General features: G+C 39.5%; 2 protein-coding genes across 3 annotated transcripts; one reads left to right on the top strand and one right to left on the bottom strand.

The window, feature by feature from the left end:
• LOC140784388 (uncharacterized) lies at nt 1-3,099 on the bottom strand. The gene has a single exon (XM_073131774.1). It carries the CDS (start codon nt 2,535-2,537, stop codon nt 273-275), a length of 2,265 nt encoding a protein of 754 aa, XP_072987875.1. The 5' UTR covers nt 2,538-3,099; the 3' UTR covers nt 1-272.
• Nucleotides 3,100-6,974: 3,875 nt separating this feature from the next.
• Nucleotides 6,975-20,277, top strand: LOC140784213 (E3 ubiquitin protein ligase RIN2-like). 2 transcript variants are annotated; one of them, XM_073131474.1, is made up of 14 exons: nt 6,975-7,114; nt 7,249-7,568; nt 8,417-8,494; nt 9,177-9,263; nt 9,342-9,463; nt 10,597-10,693; nt 10,982-11,087; nt 11,315-11,365; nt 17,019-17,176; nt 17,281-17,418; nt 17,497-17,564; nt 18,298-18,528; nt 19,597-19,939; nt 20,016-20,277. In XM_073131474.1, the coding sequence occupies exons 2-14, from the start codon at nt 7,326-7,328 to the stop codon at nt 20,073-20,075; spliced, it is 1,782 nt and encodes a 593-aa protein (XP_072987575.1). In that variant the 5' UTR covers nt 6,975-7,114; nt 7,249-7,325; the 3' UTR covers nt 20,076-20,277. The 2 variants fall into 2 exon arrangements, with proteins under 2 accessions (XP_072987575.1, XP_072987576.1); XM_073131475.1 differs by having other exon boundaries at nt 6,982-7,114; nt 7,300-7,568.
• Nucleotides 20,278-20,491: the final 214 nt, after the last annotated feature.

Raw genomic sequence — 20,491 nt, 5'->3', positions numbered from 1 at the left:
GATAAAAGAAAACAGTATTATTGTACCAGACTTTCCCGAGGGTCGATTATCCTCTACTCAGAAACAATAAGTCTAGAAATACATGGCAATTGAGTAGAGAAAACGGTACAGATACAACCAATAAGGATAGCAAAACATGTTACCACTATGGCACAACAACAGCTTATGATCCATTAGACTTAAGTGAGTATAGAAAGCAAGTTTAGCAGCAACCTTTGCTAGATATTGCAAGACAAAAGGTATTAGATCCATGCCTGCAGGAGGAAAGCTCTTCAGCACCTCCACGCTGACACAGAGACGAGCTCACCGCGCTGCCAGAAGAGGACGAGCGAAGTCTGACGCTTCTCCACATGAAAGCCCCGCACCTGCACCCTCTTCAGGAGGCACTCGGCCTGGGTCTCGGTGAAGTTGCTGAACTGCATCGGCGCAAACCCAGCAGATGCAAAGAGTATTTTCCAAGGCAGCATCTTATCTGCGACAAGGTGGCGGCCCAGCACGGCACCCTCAATTCTTGGCTGCAGCAAGAAGCGCTCGATCTTGTTTGCCACTTCTAAGTTAGTGCCTGCTGAATCAATGGAGTCTAAAAGGAAAGTACAGGACTGGAAGGCATGGAGGAAATGCTGTGCGAATGGCAGCTCGCTGCGGTCGCATCCATGGTCGACTGAGACCACGATTTTGGGGGACAGCTGCTTCACAAGGCGAAGGATGGTTGGGAACGACGGGTTTTGGGCGGAACCTACTGGGAGGTTAACTGCGATGGCTTCGTCGCCCATGGCGAGGAGCTCAGAGGGGTCAAATGAGTCGAGGCTTAGGATGTTGAATTCAAATGGAATGTTGAGATCGCTCGCAAAATGTGAGAGGTTTTCGCGAGTGAGGTGGAGCTCAAGTGGATGATGCGAGGAGAAGGGCACAAAAGCTGTAACTTTAAGCATCGGGATGGCTCCAGCCGCCGTACAGCGCCGTTGGGCCAACTCCTGCATGAAAGAAGACCATTGCCCGCCGACCCCGATGTCGAAATCAATAATATGGATGCGATCAGCGCCAGCGAGCTCTTCAAGCAAGACCTGGATGCAGGTGAAGTTGGCAAACTGGAGGACGGGGGAGCCCTCGGAGAAGGCCTTGTAGGCGCTGAGTTTAAGCATGACGTCGTATGGGGTGGCCAAGGGGTTGGGGAATGGACTCCGGTGGTGGTGAGCCGGGGAGGAGGAGGTGGTGGTGGGGGAGTTGGCAAGGACGAGATGCAGGGCCTCCTTGAAGTAGAAGGCGGAGCGGAGGAGGGGCTTCCCCGCCGGGGAGGGGAGCTGGTGATTGAGCCGCGCCAATATCCCACGCGCGCCGACGAAATTCCCGGCCTCGACCATCTTCGCCGCCTCGAAGAGCTGGTCCAGCAATGCCTGCTGCTGCTGTTGTGCGGCCGCAGCTGCAGCAGCTTCATCTGCTGCCGCCGCCTTCGGCTTCATCGGCCTTGGCTGGAGATGGAAAGGAGTGGAGTGCAGCTGCGGAAAGGCGGCGAGGACACCTTGCGGCGGCAGTGGTAGCTGTTGGTTTCGGCGAAGGAAGAGCTCCGGGACTCCGCCGGAGGAGTCCATGGGGTGATGGCGCGAAGGCTGGGGAGGAAGAAGGACTTGCGGCGGAGGTGGAGGTGGGTGTTCGACATGGGAGTTGTAAGGAGGAAGTGGAAGGAAGAAGGCCGGGCTCGGGTTCGGCGACGCCTGCGACTGCGGGTGGTGGTGGTTGAGGACGAAGTTTGGGAAGCCTAGGAGCTGGGGCCTGTCTTCCAAGGGTTCTGGGAAGAACATTGCCGGCGGCAGCGACACTGGAGGCTGCGGCGGCAGCAAGGGATTGCTGATTTGGTTGCTGAGATTGGAAAGTTTGCTGCTTGCAAGGGAAAGCCCACCACTTTGAAGAGGACTGATGGCGGAGGAGGACCCAATTCCTCCTATGGGTTCTAGAGCAAAGGCCGGGGGATCGACGAGCCCGAAGCCCAGCCCCGCATTGCCGCCGTCGAATTCCGCGGCGCCCGGGGAGATAATCGAATGTTGCTTGATGCCGGGGTCGTCCACGTCGCCCATGATCCACCGGAGAAAAGTCTGCTCTTGGCCAGGTGACGCCGCCGACTCGGAGAGCATGGTCTCCCACTCTTCTACTCCCATCCCACATTTCTCACCACCTCCGACGAAGCCCATCTCGAGCCCAGCTGGGATCGGCTGGAGCTCATGGTCCCCACCGCCGCCGCCGGGTTGGTCGCCGGAGGGACCCCATTTGTGGGTGGGGTTGTTCCCGGAGACCGCCGCCACTCCGGCGGTGTCGGAAGAGCCGCCGCCGCCGCCGCCGCCCAGGGAGGAAGACAGCGTGGAAGTGGAGGTGGGTGGGCTCGGGCTCCTCCTATGATCCAGAACAGAGGTAGGTTCTAATCCTTCTCTTTTTACCCTCTTGGTCTCAACTCTGTTCCAAAGGATGGATTTTTGTAACTCTTCTTGCTGCTCTACTAGTTGCAAGGCCCCCTTCCCCTGGGCATTGAAGGGCAATCCCCTCATCTAATACCAACTCATGCAAGAAAACCCAACAAGATCTCAACCTCTCTCTCTCTCTCTCTCTGTGTCTGACTCTCTCTCTCTCTATCTATCTATCTATCTACCCTCTAAAAGATGAGATTTTGGTTTTGGACAAGAAGGAGATCTGGGCTTTGTTTGCTTCTCTACAGTGTATCTTTGACTAGTAACAGGAGGGTAACACTTGTTGGGCTTGCAACCAAACTATGCTTCCCCATCTTAGAAGACACATGGTGGGAGATGAAGGTTCTCTTCCTTCTCATTCTTTCCAGCTTTTGTTGGCAACCTTTCTACTCCTTTCTCTCCCATCTCCATACCTCCCTCTCCTCTTCTTATCAACTCTCCTTCTTCTTCTTCTTTCTCTTCCTCCTCCTCCTCCTCCTCCAGCCTTTCTTTCTCTTCTTTGTTTCCTTTTCCAACTCCTTTCTCTCTGGATGGGTTGGGGGAAGGATAGAAGGGAGGTCTGTGGGTGCAGCAGTACTCTCCCTCTCTCTTTCTTTCTCTCTCTACTGCCATGATGCGTGCAACATAAAAAAGTAATAAAGTGCCCCCCTCTCTACCTCTCTTTCTCTCTCCTCCTCATACTCCTCCTTTCTCTATACTCGTCCTATTTTTCCCCCTCTTTATCTCTTTTCTCTCACTATCAAATGTGACTCGTTTATTTTTTCCCCTCCCCTCGCCGTGGGTGCGTTTGGAACCAATTCCACATGAAATTTAACTCCTTTCGTTTAGAAATAAATTGTGTTATTTGACAAAAAATACAAATAAATTCCATCATTATTTCAAACTATCGAATCCCACTGCATACAACCAAATCCATTAAAATTGATTAAAATTTTATCGCATAAATAATTTCGAACAGCAAACCTAAAAAACATATAACATATAGATTATAGACAATTGAATTTCGTTGATTTGAAATTTTAAAATCATATGATTGACCACTAAGTACAATATCCATAATTAGATTTATCCGAGATATTTGCATGAAAAAACTCTTAACATTTTATAATAATAACTAACTCGTATATATATTAATTTAAAAGATTAACGTAATTTATTTCTAAGAATAATTTTATTATTATGAAAATTTAAAAAACTTGTTTATAAAAGTATGTACGTATAATTAAAAAAAATACTTGCACTCAATTTTTAAAAAAGAGTTTAATTTTACTATTACGATAATTTTTTTATAAAAAAACTTTTGAAGTACTAATGGCTCCATCTTACCATCTACCCTTTCCCTTTTATTTATTTGTATATGTGAAGTTAGATTAAAAAATAAATTCTATTATTTATTTATTTCTCTTCCTCTCTCTCTCTCGTTTCTTATGAACAGTGCCTGCAGCTCAGAACTCGAAACCCGGGTCGTCAAAAAGTAATAACTAACGTCGTAAAAGAGAAAAGCTGGTTTCCCCAAAATACCACCATCATTACCTCCGTATATGACGGAAATGCCCCTATTCTCTCTGTCCTTCACGTGAGCCAGGCGGGTGGCTCTCGTCATTTAACCCTGACTCGGCTTTTGTCCCACTTTATAATTAAAGGTCCCCAAAGATATATGCACCATTGAAATCGATGCGTAACCTTACACTAATCGGCATTTTAGTCTCTATGTTATCTCAAATAAAAATTATATATATATGTGTTTTTGTGTGTATATATATATATATTATATTTTGGGCCAATGGGAGCGTTGTCCAGGTTTTGATTGACCGTTCCTTTGGTGGTCCTCTTCATCTCATCTTAAAAGCTGCTCAAAAAGTATGACCCTGACAAGGGCTAAATTGGTCATTTCCTACCCGTAGGAGGGGGCACTGTAGTCATTAATTGGATTGTCTGTGTTTTCTACTGTCCCGTACTTCTCCCCCTCCCTCTTCGGATCCGCTGTTGCGCCTTACGCAGCGGGCCAGCCTTTTAATCGATGACGTGCCCTCATTTTGGCCTAGCCTTTTAATCTCGTCCCTCCATCGTAGGGACGGACGAGATTGTCGTTATGGATCAACTGTTCTCTCTATCTCTCTCTCCTGAACCTTATTATATATATGTATATATATATATATATATATATATATATATATATTAAGATTGGATGTCACGCCATGTATCTATGTAATCCTAACTATATATTTTTGTGTTCCCTCGTCCCTGCCAATTAAAACCATTGGAGCTTTGCAGCAGATCATTTGGAGTTATCATAGCATTAGTTTATCCACATGCCCATGTGATGGCTAACAAGGAAAGTGGACAGCATCATCCCATCCATCCCATGTAATGCTAATGCCTAATGCCTAATCCCTAATGCCATCTTTTGAAATAGTCTTCTTCCTCGTTTTGGTTTCTTTCTATATTATGCATGCATTTCATAGTCATAACTCGCAACTCTGGATGTTGACATGTTTATATCCTCTCTCTCCTCCTCCATCTATGTATGATGTCCACTTTAAAAGGCCCAAACATGCCTACTTCTCTTCCCCTCCTTGCCGGCCCATAAATGCTTATGGAGACGACAATAATAACACCAATCCATTTATACGGCAGTGGCATTGATGTAATAAGAAGTTTTAAAAAGTTAATAAATTATAGAAAAATAAATTTAAATTAAACATTAAACTTTATATGTGAGAATAATTTTTTTTCTCAAGTTAAGTTAATGGAATTGCGTACTAGGTTAGAGATAGGATCCTTATCTAATTCATATAAATCTTATAACTTGGGCCTACCTAGTGTTTTATAACTAATAAAGAAAATTAAAAGGCACATGCCATGCTTCTTCTTTTATTTTGTTTATTTATTTTTTCTCTTTATCTGGAAATAATTAAGCAGTTGGCTAACTCCTCTGTGCTATATATTAATAAAGCTTTAGATGGCGTAGAGAAGCTTCCTTTCTTCTTTCTGAAGGAGGGGATTGTTGTTGAAATAATTAGGCGTAGTCTTTGGATTAAGAATAATGAAATAACTTAACTTAACTTAACCGGGATAAAACTGCATTTGATTCGTCCTCCTTCCATTGAAAGCTTGATTTATAGGTTAATATCGAGTCTAATTACTTCCAAACAAATTGTTAGGTCAATGAAGTTCTTAACTCTTTCGGAAGGCATTTGACATTTTGGTCTCAGGGACCAAGTTATTGTTGCTTCCCAGAAACATCTCATTCTAAGATGTTGTTTTATTCCACAAAACTAGTCGAGCAATGTGGGTTGATATTAGTGGGATAATCTCACCTTCAAATACTCATCATTATATTGACGGTTTTTAATTATATTAGAAAATAAATAAAATATTTAGAGAGAGATAGATTATGATTTGATTAGGCAATTAGTTGGATAAGCACAATCAACATGTTGGCATTGAATCTTAATTGCCTCTAACAACAGATGTTAGAATATAAAATATAAAAATTAATTTTTTAATAATAAATTTTTAGAGTAGTTAGTGAATTATGATGATATAAAAATGGACGTCTTAAATTTGAATTCTTATTATATTATTCTGTTATTAAAAATATAAAATATTAACTCATTTGAGTTATATCATTGTTACATCCCTTTTCTAGTTGAAATCACTTCAAAATTTTAATTGTCAATAATCCCTCCACTGGGCCAGAGACTAGATAGTTGCACCTTCTTCCTCTCATATTTTAGAACTCAAAAAGATATTAGATGAAATAATACATAATATTTTTCAAATGCAAAATAAGTCAACTTTATTGTTAAATGTAAAATATTTTGATTAATGATAACTTTTACTGAACACTAATTAGCCATGATAATTTACTAACTTCACTATAAACTAAGCGGCAAAGATAACATTATAATACTCGGTGAATATTAATTGGAACTACTGAGTAATATAAGGTAAGATAATAAATAATAATTAACTCAATCTTAATGTGCCAGGCAATTTCTCCTAACAATATTTTTGGGACCAAGGGAGGACTGGCAGTGGTGAATGGTCCTGCCACATTTGTTTTCATCCAAATCCCAAAGAATAAATTAGGCGCATTTGAAGGGCAAAGAATATTGCCGACGAGACCAATTGGTTCGAGCTCGAACCAAATTGAAACTTAGTCCGATCCGAAATAGGAACTAGTCCAGCTAAATTTCAGATCAGACTCGAGCCATACTTGAATTAGATACTTTTTTCCACTTAAAATGGAATATAAAATCCAAATGAAGCCTCACCTACTTCGGGAATCGGGAGGCATCGTACGTTTGACCCCATTGATAGATTGGACCCCGGAAGCCATTCCCCACATGGGCCATATCGTTAATGACCCGGGGCCCCCCCTATCAAATCGACGGTTCTCGTCTTCCCAAGAGATGTATCGCCACCCAGCGTAAGCGAATCCGCGGATCACCGTACCGCGGTTGGCGGTGACGGAACGGGACGACAGCGGCCTTCAAACCCCACTCCCCCCCCGTTTTGACGCTCTCTTTATCTCGTCCCAAAAGGGGAGTAAAAATAAGAGAAGAAAACGGAGCAAGAAAATCTAGCGCGATCACATCAAATCCCCGGGAAAGCGAGACGAAATCCATAACCCCTCCTTCCTCGATCGATTCGTACGTACTCCTCCTCTCTCTCTCTCTCTCTCTCTCTCTCTCTCTCTCTCTCTCTCTCTAATCGAATACAAGGATTTTTACCCGATTTAATGTTTCGGTCTTGGATCGATCTTTCCTGTCTTAATCTTTTCTAGTCTGGTGAGATGTTGGGACCGGGAAATGAGAGTTTTGGCTGGTTGATTTAGGGGGGGATTGGCGAAGGTTGGTGGGGATGGCTGTGAATTACCTCTACGTCTCGGCCGTATCCACGGCGGTGAGCTTGGCCGGACTGCAGTGGTGGGCGGTGACGTTTCTTGATGGGGTCAAATCAGATGGCTTGACGGTGGGCAATGAAGATGGTGGGCTAGGGAGGCCAGGACGATCGCTTGAGCTCCTTCTGGGGTCGCGTGTGACCGCCGCTTTGTTGGTGATCGTTGCGATCAATGTGTTCATGTTGGTGGTTCTGTCTTTGAAGGTAATTTCCATGGCTTTGTCAGGATGACTGACATGAATTCGTGTCTGTTTGTTTGCATTCCTGAAAGTAAAATTCATCCTTGCGGTCGCAGTTCATATAATTGCCCAGTCTCTTAGCCTTTTGGATTCATGTTTACTTGATATTCATCTCTGTTTTAGTGTGCAACCGTTTGCTTCGAATCATATGCTATACGAAACTCGTGGTTGATAAGCAACTGAAAATCAGAATGAGAACAGTTGAATAATGTTGTATGGGCAGTTCAATCTAGTAGGTGAAGAGTAAAACAGCAATAGTAAGGTGCTTTTGTTAACATAAACTTTATGCGATTCAATACAGCAATATTAAAGAGTCCTTACATTGATAACTTTATGCAGCTTCACTTGGCCAATTTTTCTTCTTAATTTGAGGACATATCCAGTTTAATTTTGATACCGTCCAACTTCTCATCCTTCTAGATAAGCTCAAATACATCTATGATAGAAAATTTTGGCACGGTCTAAGTCTGAGTTTAAAACTTAAAAAATATGCTGTTCTAGGTAAGTATATACTTAATATAATCAAAATAAGTCCTAAATCATTCAGGACTATAAATAACAATGAATATGGCATGAACATATGTCTGCAATGACCAATGATAATTAAAATGAACCACTTTACAAAAACTAAATAACAGGTGGCTCTAAAAGCTCTCTTAGTTAAATATGACTATAAGGGGACATAAAAGGTGAAGAACTCTTGTTCATTCAATATTTTTGTTGCCCAAATTTTAGGCAAAATATGTAGTTTTTTGTGATTCTAAAGAAATTCACATTGATCCTCTTTTTTCCCCCCTTTTTTCTTATATGCAGAGTCTATTTTTTGTTGAATTACATCCTTCAGAGGTTCGGAAGGTGCTGGAACGCATTATTAATTATGCAATTTACAAGGTGATCATAATTCCTTGTTCTTACAGCCTTGAATGGACTTATATTTTTTTTCTCTATTGCATCAAAGATACTATAATCTGTTCATCTTTGTAAATGTGCACCCGTTGCTAATTCATGCTTACATTACTGGCATTCTTAATCTATTTGGATAGTTTTCTATATGGAGCTTTACAGTGTCCATACCCGCTGGCACTAATGCAATTACGAAAAGGAATATCTTAGTACTCCTTGTGTGGTTCCTGCCCTCCATGATTTGTTGGCAACCTTGCATAGCTCCATTTGACAAGTGGCCGTGCTACACTGCGTGGATTTGTGCTGTTAGGCAAGTCTTGTATCCATGGCTGTATAGGGTCATGCTGTGAGTAGTTTCTTGAGAGAATCACTAATGAATTTAGTTGCTAAATATCGAATTTGAGAATTAAGACCCAAATCAAAATAGAACAATTTAGAAAATGTTGAGGTCATCTTCTTCTCCATCTCATATTATTATTGACTATCTTAGGATAGATAATTATCTCTAGTAACTCGGGTTATTCTGACTCCTAGATTCTAAACAAAGATTAACACGATATGATAGTACCTTATGTTTGAATTTTTTTTCCGTTTTCTAGATAAATAAACACGTCCACTAGTTTTCTTACATTGCCTCTGATGTAGCAATCCATTTTACATCCTCCGGCAGGGAACTTTTCTTCCATTGGTCGTGCCACCTAATGTTTTACAAGTGGGCTTGTGGTCAACTTGGCTGACCTTTCTTTGTTCACTGAAGGTACTGTAAACAAAAATGCATATTCATGTTATTTCGTTGTTCTAGAAGAATTGAGGGATGTCTAGTTTGCATCTACAGATGTTTCAATCATTGGCCAGAGATCGGCTTGAACAATTAAATGCTTCCCCTTCTGCAACACCTTTGAAATACCTGCGTGTGTATTCTGCGTTATTGCTGGTTCTGATTGCTGATCTTCTATGGTAATGTTTCCTGGTATAGTCAACATGTTACCATTACTATTTTCGAAATTTTCTTCAAAATTGAATACATGTTTTGGCATCAAAATAGTATATCAGATCTTGATGCATTTATCAGTTTATCTCACTTCTCATTGAATGTGATATCAATGACTTTAAATTTGTTGGGATGCTGATTATTGATATCAATGAGGTCATATTTGATACTCTCCTTAGTCTTTCTGACGAATTTAGATATTTTTTTCCTTTTCTATATTCTGCTAAGAGCACATCAAAGCATACTTTATACCTCATTGCTTGCTGTTCTGCTTGATGGTGTTAACATGTTATCACACTGCCAACTCTGCCACAGTCTTCTTATGTGGAGTTAGACATGGGATTTCTTGTTTTAAAGTAAACCACTACATACAGAGAGATGAATGCATACAGAATGACACGAAAGCTATGTGCCTATACTTTCCTCTTCTGTATGTGTTCTTTGTGTGGACTATTCCATTGAAGCTAAATTCTTCTTTGAAAGTATCAATTTTTTTCCTCCCAATTGTTGAACTATTTGTTGCTTGGTCTTGTATGAGAATATGTCTGCAGCCTTGAATTTCATACCATGCCTTTTGGATTCTCAAGCCAGTCCATTTTGCAGATTTCCAAATTATCATTTGAGATGCAGTCGATTAACTCTTGACACAGTTGTTTGTGTCACCTATTATTCCTTGTTTGTAGCCTGAATTTCATTCTAATAGGTAATATGATTGATATTTATGACTGATGTAACCAAAAGATGATAAAACTGGATTTTTTGTTGTATTTGAGGCTTGAGAGTAATGGGACAGTGGATACTGGCTTCTTGAAGTAATTGCTCAGAAGAAGGAAATTATATGATATTAGAAACTTAGAATATAATTCGTTGATGGTAGGAATTATTTTCCAATATCATCTACGTAAATTTTTGGTAATTTACTTATTTATCAGTTGCACCAATGGATTTCTTTTGTGCCTGATCTTCTTTAAGCTTATAGATTTGTAATATTTCTTTACATCAATTATTTAGGTTTTGATGCAATGCTCTTCAATCTTTACCATTAGAATCTAACACCCTTTCAGTGGAGTTGACTCTTACATAATCATTTGACTTTCAGGATAAAACCCTATGTGAAGATACACAGAACGTTTAATTCTAGTTTATTTGTGCTGCTACTCTTCGAGCCTCTCAGTATTGCCTTTGAGACATTACAGGTAATTTGGCCAAGTTTATGCAACTTTAAATGAAATAAATTCAAGATGGTATGAGACAATATGCCTGTCTGTATGGGTTATGAACTTATTATTGAGTCCTGAGAGATGAAAAATATTGACAATTTGACACTGTTATCTGATACCTTGTCAGATTTTTTTGAATCACATCAATTTATTTGACATGTGCTAATGGAAAAGAGAAGATCAAAATATATAATTTCATGTATTAAATATACCATAAAATTGGCGGAAGTTTGCATGCTCTTTATATGAATCTATTTCTTGTAGGCAATTATGGTACATGGATTTCAGTTGTTTGACATTTGGCAACGGCATTTGGTTGACAGTGGTGGTGATTGCTTTAACTTCCAGACATCCTATAAGAAAGTAGCAGGTAAAAGGAACCGAAAGCACTCGGTTACCTTATTATTTCAAGGAATTATATGTAATCAGCCTATTGCAGTTGGTCTTTGAGATCCATATTTTTGACCTGATACCCCTAGTTAAACACTTTTTCGAACACACTTACATCTTAGAAGATCTATCTTTATAGCGTAGGTACAACAAAAAAGTTCATTCTAGTTGGAAACCAGGAAGCCCTGATCTTTTCTTTGGTGGCAGGATTTGCAGTAAAGGAAGGTAGCCGAGGAATTGCAGAGTGGCTCTTGAAGGGTAGTTTATTTATGACCTACTCATTTTCTGTTGTTTTAGATGATATTATCTGGTTTTGGGTATTAGCAATAGGTATTACTCATTGAATGGTCACAAACAACTGAATTAACATGATAGATGATTGATGATTCAACTCTGTTTTGCTAGTTGCATATCTATATTAATTTTTCTTCTCTTGCTAGCAATTTTTTCTAATGAAGAATCAGTAGCTGATGATTCTTGAACTTTTAACTTCTTTGATGTCAGGGGCTTCCGATCCCCACTTGCCTCTGTTCATTGTAACTGGTTGTAGCATGGTTTGAAGGTGAAACATTTTGTTTCAGTCCTATCCAATCCAAAACTACCCATGAAACTAGCATCCAACCGAAACAACCCTAATACCCATTTTTTAATTGTATTTTTTGAATTCTAATCTAGATTTAACTTGAAACCAACTTGTACTTAATCAATATCAACTCCATTGCTTAAATGCTATAAGATTTTGTGTTATACATTGAAAAAATAAGATAAAAAAGACTATTTATCAAAAGAAGTCCGAAACCTATAGAACTGAACTGGAAATGAATACGGCTGACCGCAAAGTTTTGCTTTTTAACCAAGCTGAAACTAAAACCAAAACCGAGACTTTGAACTATGGATTGTAGTGATATTAGAAGATCCATTCAATATACTTGATGTCTATTCAGCTATTTAGGTAAAGTATGACCTAAAAAGGTAACTAATACCTGCTTCCATTAGGAGGTGTGCTAGCAACACCTGGTTTTGATGGCTGAAGACTACCATCTTATGTTTGCTCCTTTATTACCCCATTCCCCTTCTTCACAGGTCACCACACATTCATCATGGCAATCATTCTTCTCTTTCTGTTAGGATCACAACAGGATTGATGAGTACAATCATTTATGTGAATAGTTAAACAACTGATAATCAATTATTTTCCAATGTCCTGAGTAAATGGGGCTGAGGGAGTACTATATGCTGTTCACTACTTCACCTCTATTCTGTGTGATGTCATCAGTAACGGTCATTTTGCTTTTATGTTTCTTCAAAGATTCGTGGTCACCCTCTTGCCTTCTTGGCACTTCCATGTTTCACCTAGACATTCTTTTCGTGCTGTGTTGGTTTTTGTTTTTCCATGACCAAGCCATTTTATTTGATGTTCTTTTCCTCAATTTGTGTTATTTCCAGCTTTCCATAGGTATAACAATTGCTTATTCTCTGGTGACAGCTATTCCGTACATCTATCATTTTCTAATTTTTGTAGGTAACAGCAAGGATGATGTTGTTTCTTAACTGCTCAATATTTTTGAACTATATAACATTTCCGTCTTTATAGCTGCGTAGGGCACAGGGTGATTACTGAGAGACACATGAAGCATTCCACTATATCCTATAATTTATTTTTTAACTATTTCTTTCAAACTAATATGAATCCCTGAGGTGTGACAATTCATAGCCATGACTTTGCACCAATGAAGCACGGACACGGGACACGGACACGACACGATACGGACACGGCGACACGGCAAATTTTGAAAATATAGGACACGGACACGGCATAGGACACGGCGAAATAAATAAATAAATAAATAAAATAAAAAATTATCTAAAGTAAAAATTTGTAATCTAGTAGTGTTAAACATACATCAAGCTATAAGAACTAAGAAGTATCATTCAAAAAGAAGTACACATGAAGCTGTAAGAACTAATTTAAAGATAAAAACAAAATTGAAAGACAATCAAATGCCTCATTGCCTTCGTCAACAAAACATGTCCTACTATCCAAGTAACTGAGTTCCACAAAAGTTTTAAAACTAACAATCATTACAAAATAGCAACATAAGGTAGATCATTCATCTTCAACTGCCTCGTTGCCTTCATCAACAAACATTATAGTCTCTAAATCCGGTTCATCAATTGAGTGATCAGCAAACTCCAACATTCCTGCACCATTAAAGGAATCATAAGAATCTCCTCCAACATCCCACATCTTGGTCTCCTCTCTTAAATAATCTGGAGATCTCCTTGATAGAAGGCGAAGATTAGTATGCACATATACTAAATCTTCACTCTTTGTGGAGTTATCTTGTTTCTTTTCAATGAATGGATGAAAGAATAAGTGCTCAGTTCCTCTCACAACTTTGAAGAAGAGCAAGGTTGCCCAAGTAACCTAAGTGCTAAATTCTCAAGAATAGGAGCGAAGCACCATGAGCAACCCACCACATGTTTGGATCAAACTCATTTCTATCTGCTATTGAATCATACTCAGCAAAACTTTTGGTTGATGTGGAGAAACTAGTATACTCTTGGTATGCCATTTTTCGTTCTTCTGCATTTGGAAATAACCTTTTTAAGCATTTGTTTCTCATATTAGAAATTTCCAAATCCTTATGTGGTGGTACACGATTTGGATCCTCTTGAATCCATGATGAGCTATAATACCTATTAACATAATCATATAATTAGTAAACAATAACAATGAAAGAACAATAAAACTTTTAATCATAAGATAGAAATTAAATTAACCTTGGATTCAAAGAATGTGCTAAGCAATGTAATGGTGTATTGCTTTTATCCCATCTATCCACTAGGATCTTATGCACCACTGAATAAAAAATAGATTCATCGCCTTCTTTCTTGTTTTCATACATAAATATGATTGTCTTCACCTTTTCAATCATTGTATCCCACATTTCATATATCAAATGTAAGCATGGTTTATCTGTGTCTGCAACCCGTAGCATACTGTATATAGGCTCTGTGAAAGCAAGTATATATTCAATTTTATCCCACCAAATGTCATCAAGGACTTTATCTTTGATAAACTGTGCTTTGCCAATATCATCTTCCCTATAAGAACTCCATTTATCACTGATTACCATTGATTGAAGACCCTTCTTGATCTTTCTAAATCTTTTCAACATTATAATCACCGAAGCAAACCGAGTCTCCGCAATAGCAAGCAATTTTAAGTTGACAAATTCATTAAAAATAGCCAACCTCATTGAATGTTGCATGATGAAATTTTTTATGCACATTACATCCCCTGCAATTACTGAAATCCAGCTACACTCATCAAACACAATCTCATTTGCCTCGGTGTTTTTTGCTGCACATATGTTCTTCAAAGCTAGGTTGAGAGTGTGAACTACACATGGAGTCCAAAAAATGTGAGAAAACCTTGCTTCAAGAAGCATCCTGCCGCCTTACAAACAGTGCATTATCTCGTAACTACTTGGACTACATTATGAGGTCCAACCTCTTCAATGATTTTAATGATCAAATTAGAGATAAAAAATTTGTTTTTATATATTCGTTCACAATTCATAGCCCTCAAGAACATAAGGTCACTCTCAGTCACCGCTAAAAAATTTATAAGCAGTCTCCTCTGTGTATCACTCCAATTATCACATACAATACTCATCCTTTCTCTCCCCATGTGCTTCTAATAGGGTTTAGCAACATTTCAATATTTGCTTTCTCTTGTTGAAGTAGTGTAGTTCTCAACATATTGTAGCCAGGGGGCGTAAATCTAGAAATATTATTATTTGCCGCAAATTGAAAGGCTCTAACATAGTGAGGGTTTCTTGCCGATGAAAAGGCAACCCAAATGAATAAAACATTCTTGCAATCTCACAATATAATTGATTGCGAGCACCAGAATTAAATGACTTCTCAATAGGTGTCATTCCCTGTTGCTCTTTTTTTCTTGATGTCCCTCCCATATCAAAACCTACACCTCCAACCGAGCTACTAGAAGATGCCGCTTGTCCAAATTTTGGCAAAGGAATTTGTTTAGGCATCGAATTTTTAATTTTCATTTCGGCAATATCAACAATCCTTTTCATTTCCATAACATGTTCACTACTCACTTTTGGACAACCTCTAATTCCATGCCCACTAATTTTCAGCAAATGAGCCTTTACTCTATAATATGATCCCTTGTAGACTTGTTGACAATAATTGCATCTAAAATTATGATTTCCTCCACCTTCTCCCAATTTCTTCATCTTAGTAACATATCTCCACAAGGGAGCATTATCATCCACAGACGATACTGATTTTTTGACTAGAATCAGAATTATTTTCGTATTCATTTTTCTTCAATCGCAATAAAACTACATTAGTAAAGAGATATGTATTAGCATTTAGCGGATTAACAATTTAATAGACGAGAGATTAAAGAAGCTTTAATATAATTTAACAATTTAATAACAGAGGCAGTGAGAGAGAATGAGAGAGAGAGACAGAGAGACAGAGAGAATGAGAGAGAGAGAGACAGTGAGACAGAGAATGAGAGATTGAGGGAGGAAGAGACAGTGAGAGCGAGAGAGAATGAGAGAGAGAGAGAGAGAGAGACAGTGAGACAGAGAGAGAATGAGAGAGAGAGACAGTGAGACAGAGAGAGAATGAGAGAGAGAGACAGTGAGACAGAGAGAATGAGAGAGAGAGACAGTGAAACAGAGAGAGGGGAGGGAGAGACAATGAGAGAGAGAGAATGAGAGAGAGAGAGAGACAAAGTGAGACGAGAGAGAAATGAGAGAGAGAGAGACGGTGAGACGAGAGAGAGAATGAGAGAGAGAGACAAAGAGACGAGAGAGATGAGAGCGTGGAGTGAGACAGCGAGAGAGAGCGAGAATGAGAGATTGGGAGAGAAGGAGGAAGAGACAGAGAGAGACAGAGAGAGAGTGAGACGGCGAGAGAGAGAGAGACAAAGAATGAGAGAGGGAGAGACAGAAAATGTGAGAGAGTGAGACATCGAGAGAGTGAGACAGCGAGAGAGCGAGAGAGAGAGAGGGAGGGAGGAAGAGACAGAGAATGTGAGAGAGAGAAAGGGAGGGAGGAAGATACAGGGAGAGAGAGACAGAGACAGGGAGGCAATGGAGGGCGGGAGTGAGGAAGAGACGGAGAGAGAGAGAGAGAGACAGAGACAGGGAGAGAGAAGAACCTGCGTCCTCGCCGTACTCAGCTCGCCGCACTCGCTCCGTCGGCCGTCGCACTCGCTCCGTCGGCCGTCGCACTCGCTCAGCTGCTCGTCGCTCGGTAGCTGCTCGAGGGTTTTAGGGCTTCGATCGCTCAACAGTGAAGGTAAGGTTTATTATCGGGTTTGGATCCGGGTTGATAACATTCGATCGAACCCCGACCCGACCCGTTAAACAATATCTAAAATACCGCCCGTGTCCCAACAGTGGCCGATTTTCTTTTTTTTTTTTTATAGGAAAATCTGGACACGTGTCGGACACGTGTCCCATGCGTGTCCGACGCGTGTCCGTGTCCGACACGTGTCGGACATGGACACCTCTTCCTGGGAGAGGTGTCGGTGCTTCATTGCTTTGCACCTTCAGGAGAAGAAACTAAAACTAAACATCTGATGCTAAAATCAAATGAAGATCTGCTAATAGACTACATGATATTAGGACTCATGACATAGTGGAGTCCATCTTTCCCATTTTACTGGATGGTTTCATTTTCTAGAAAAAAAGATGATTAATTTTGTATTTTGATTTTTATTCCATGTAATGTTGAACTATTAGGCACAGTTATAATTTTTTAGGTCTGCGGAGCTTTTAATGCAAGATATGAATTTGTTTGTTTTAGCTGTTTTTTTTGGTCTATAATGTTCGTATAACTTAAGCAAACCTTTTGATTGCAGGATCTCTCTCTGAGTGGAGGGGAATGCTCATCAGAGATTTTGGTTTTGTTTTAGACATGATGACTCTGTTAATGGCACTTGGTCATTACTTGATGATTTGGTGGCTCCGAGGCATGGCATTTCATCTACTGGATGCAGTTCTTTTTTTGAACTTACGTGTCAGTATTGATCATGTTCTTTATGCTTGTTCGAGTACATTTTCCATGATAAAGCCTTGCGTAATGGCAAACATTCCTCAATATGTCTCTTGAACAATAAACAGGCTCTTCTAAGTGCAATAGTGAAGCGGATTAGGACATACATCAAACTAAAGAAGGCCCTTAATTCACTTGATGGAGCACTTCCTGATGCATCATATGAAGAGCTTTCTGCATATGATGATGAATGCGCTATCTGCAGAGTAAATAATTCCTCCTATATATCAATTATGTTTTTCCTTCTTTATTTTGTAATTTGTAACTGATTGTGTAAATCACAGGGACCAATGGCCAGGGCTAAAAAGCTGTCCTGCAATCACCTTTTCCATCTTGCATGCTTGAGGTCATGGTACGATATGCCTCTTCTTGTTGTCATAAATCTTTGGACATCTTAGCTTGATTTTCAGCACTTTACATGTTTGCACCTCTTATCACATGGAAGGATATATCTGATTTGAGTGTATTATCTTCATGTCTCAATATTATATCGGGTTAATGGGCTACCAGCCTAGTCATCTGGAACTTTTCAATTAGTTAAATCTTCAGTCATACTGGACAATTTTGTTTTGATTACACATGCTGTAAGCTTTATAATTCACAATAGTTTGTTTAAATACTACAAGGGATGTTTTCATAAAGATTCAGTAGAAGTATGCTCTGAATTTCGAAGTCTCTTGGCCACTTTTCTTTTGCTTTAGGAATGTTCTCAGTTGGCATGACAAGTAGTACAATTAGGAATCGTTTTGTGGGATATCCAAATTATCTATGTCCATCCTTAGAACTGTTGGCCAATATGAGAAAAATGTAGTCTATTTTGAACTTCTTGAGGATTTCATCCATCTTCTGTGACTCCATTGATAATTAAGGTCTTCTAGAGGACAAAATTTGTTATTTATTTATTTTCAGGTCAGCTCTTTTGCATGAAGATGGCATAGGGAGTCACTGTTTCTTGCTCTGCTTTCTGTAACACAATTAGTTTGTGCATCTCTTTTCTAACGAAATTGAAAACTGTTGATCACTCTTAAATAGTATTGTTTTTCACCCATTTGTATCTTCCTATATGTGGTGGATTTTATTTCCAGGTTGGATCAAGGTTTAACTGATGTATATTCGTGCCCCACATGTCGGAGGCCTCTCTTTGTGTCTACTCCTCAAAGGCGTACAAGCTCCATTGTAGAAGAGGCTGTCAGTGATGAGCAACTTGCTGAGCAGTTCAATGTGGGGCTAAACCAGCAAAGAATCTCTGGACATGCACAACCTGTTGGGGGGGCATTTCCTGACCATCAGCAGAACCGTTCTGATGCTGTTTGGAGGTTAGCATCCCTATCTCACAGTTCTTTTGCCTACTATTTTGGCTGTCGTGAGTCTCAATTAACTTAAACACATATCTCTTCTTAATGTTCGTAACTTCATCCCTGTTGGAACTTGATGTCATAGTCTGCTTGCAGCCCCTTCTCCTTCCTTTGTGTATGTCTGCCTCTCTTTTTTCAGTACCTTCTTTGGCCCTGTGGGTGCTGTAATGCAAAATGATTGGGTTGTTGGCATCACTTTATCTGAACCTGGCATGTCCTGGATCTAGTAATAATAAATGCTTAATCTATATATGGGGTGTTTATAATCTTTGGATGTCTCTGTTCACATTCAAGCACTTTGCTTAATGTTAGTGCATATATATCCTTTTAGTTTAATATGATGTCTTCCAGTGCATGTTATGTAGTTTTATAATCTGTTTTCTTTTTTTAATTATTTTGAGATCAGCATGTATTTAACTGTGTATCGTTACCCCTCATATGCATACATACATGTATGTGATCCTGTGACGTTAGCTACAGTTGCCTCTAGTGGCATAATTTGAATTTCTGCTGTAAATCAATGAAGTATCCAAATCGTGAATTTTAGTGGTCATTTAGTACTCCAAAAACCAATGAGTACTTGACAGTATGCAACTCTTTTATTCATTGCCTAGTAGTATATGAATCATGGATGGCTTGGGATGTTAACACGTGAGGGGTATCCCAGACCTAGTTACCTGAGAAGTGCTTCAGGCCACTACGTTTGAGTAGCAAGTTACCAGAAGGTAAAGAAGGAAATATGTCATGTCTTGTTTGCGTCCACTAATTGTTTATGGGACAACTCTGGGAGTATCCATGAATTAATATTTCTTTCTTTTATGCTTTTCAATATATCTTTTTTCTTTGTTTCTATCTTTATGATGGAGAATAGGTATTCCAGGTTTGAAACAGAGAAAGATGATCAAAGTGTGTTTTCCCCTGTTCTATGCCATCACAGTCCTTAACGATACCATTAGGTCATGTGACATGAATTTATTGTCTTTCTTTTGAGAACTTGTCTACACAATTGTCCTATTTTCTGTGTTACAGAGGTGCTGCTCTTGATTCATGGTCAAATTCTGGAAGTGATGGTGCTGGTTCATCTAGTGCATTTAGATCGGTAGGGCTTAGTGGAGTCCAGATGATGATGAGGCAGTTTGCATCTGTGAATGATAACTATGCACATGCTGATGCTGCCTGGAACCTCTGGCCTCCTCAGCTTGCCTCAGGATCCACACTAGGTACGTCTTCTCTCAGGTACAACAGAAATACTGCTGGCCTGCGGATCAGAAATCCTTCACCATCTGTAAATGGGAACACGACTGAAGTACTTTCCATGGTAGATAGAGTACGGGAGGTGTTGCCTCACATCCCTGATGAGATAATCATCCAGGTACTTTTCATACAAAATTATAGTTGTCATTGGCTAATCAGATAGTGGCATACTCAAAAAGTCATCTTCCTTGTAGGATTTGCTGAGGACCAACAACATCAACATCACTGTGAATAATCTTCTCCTAGTGCAATAATAACCAAATCAGTTATAGGATATAAGCATGCTCTTCTAATGTATATGAAAAGTTGTATATTTGAAGCAGCTGAGAAAGGTTAGTTTGGGTGTCAAAAGACATATCCTGTAATAAATTTATTTCATTTTTTTTTTAACTTTTCCCGTTAAAATGTTGATCGAATACCAAAGTTAATTATACCAAAACCTGCAAGTGGCATCCATGATGTGTGCATAACTATTCATTTCTGTTCAAACAAGTGTTTTTTCTCTTTCTGCAAGTTGTATGCGCTATAGTTTTCATAATTGATCAAATGCTTTATCGACCATCCCTGAACCAGATCTTTTCTCAAAATGTAGATATGAAAAGATCTGATGTGATCTCAAAAATTTTTTATATAAAAATAAATAAATAAATTCAGCAGGTTCGGCGTATTT

The sequence above is a fragment of the Typha latifolia genome, chromosome 3 (genome assembly GCF_019914945.1).
Source record: "Typha latifolia isolate L0001 chromosome 3, TyphaL0001v2, whole genome shotgun sequence".
NCBI lineage: Eukaryota > Viridiplantae > Streptophyta > Magnoliopsida > Poales > Typhaceae > Typha > Typha latifolia.
This window is presented reverse-complemented; position numbering and strand designations above follow the sequence as displayed.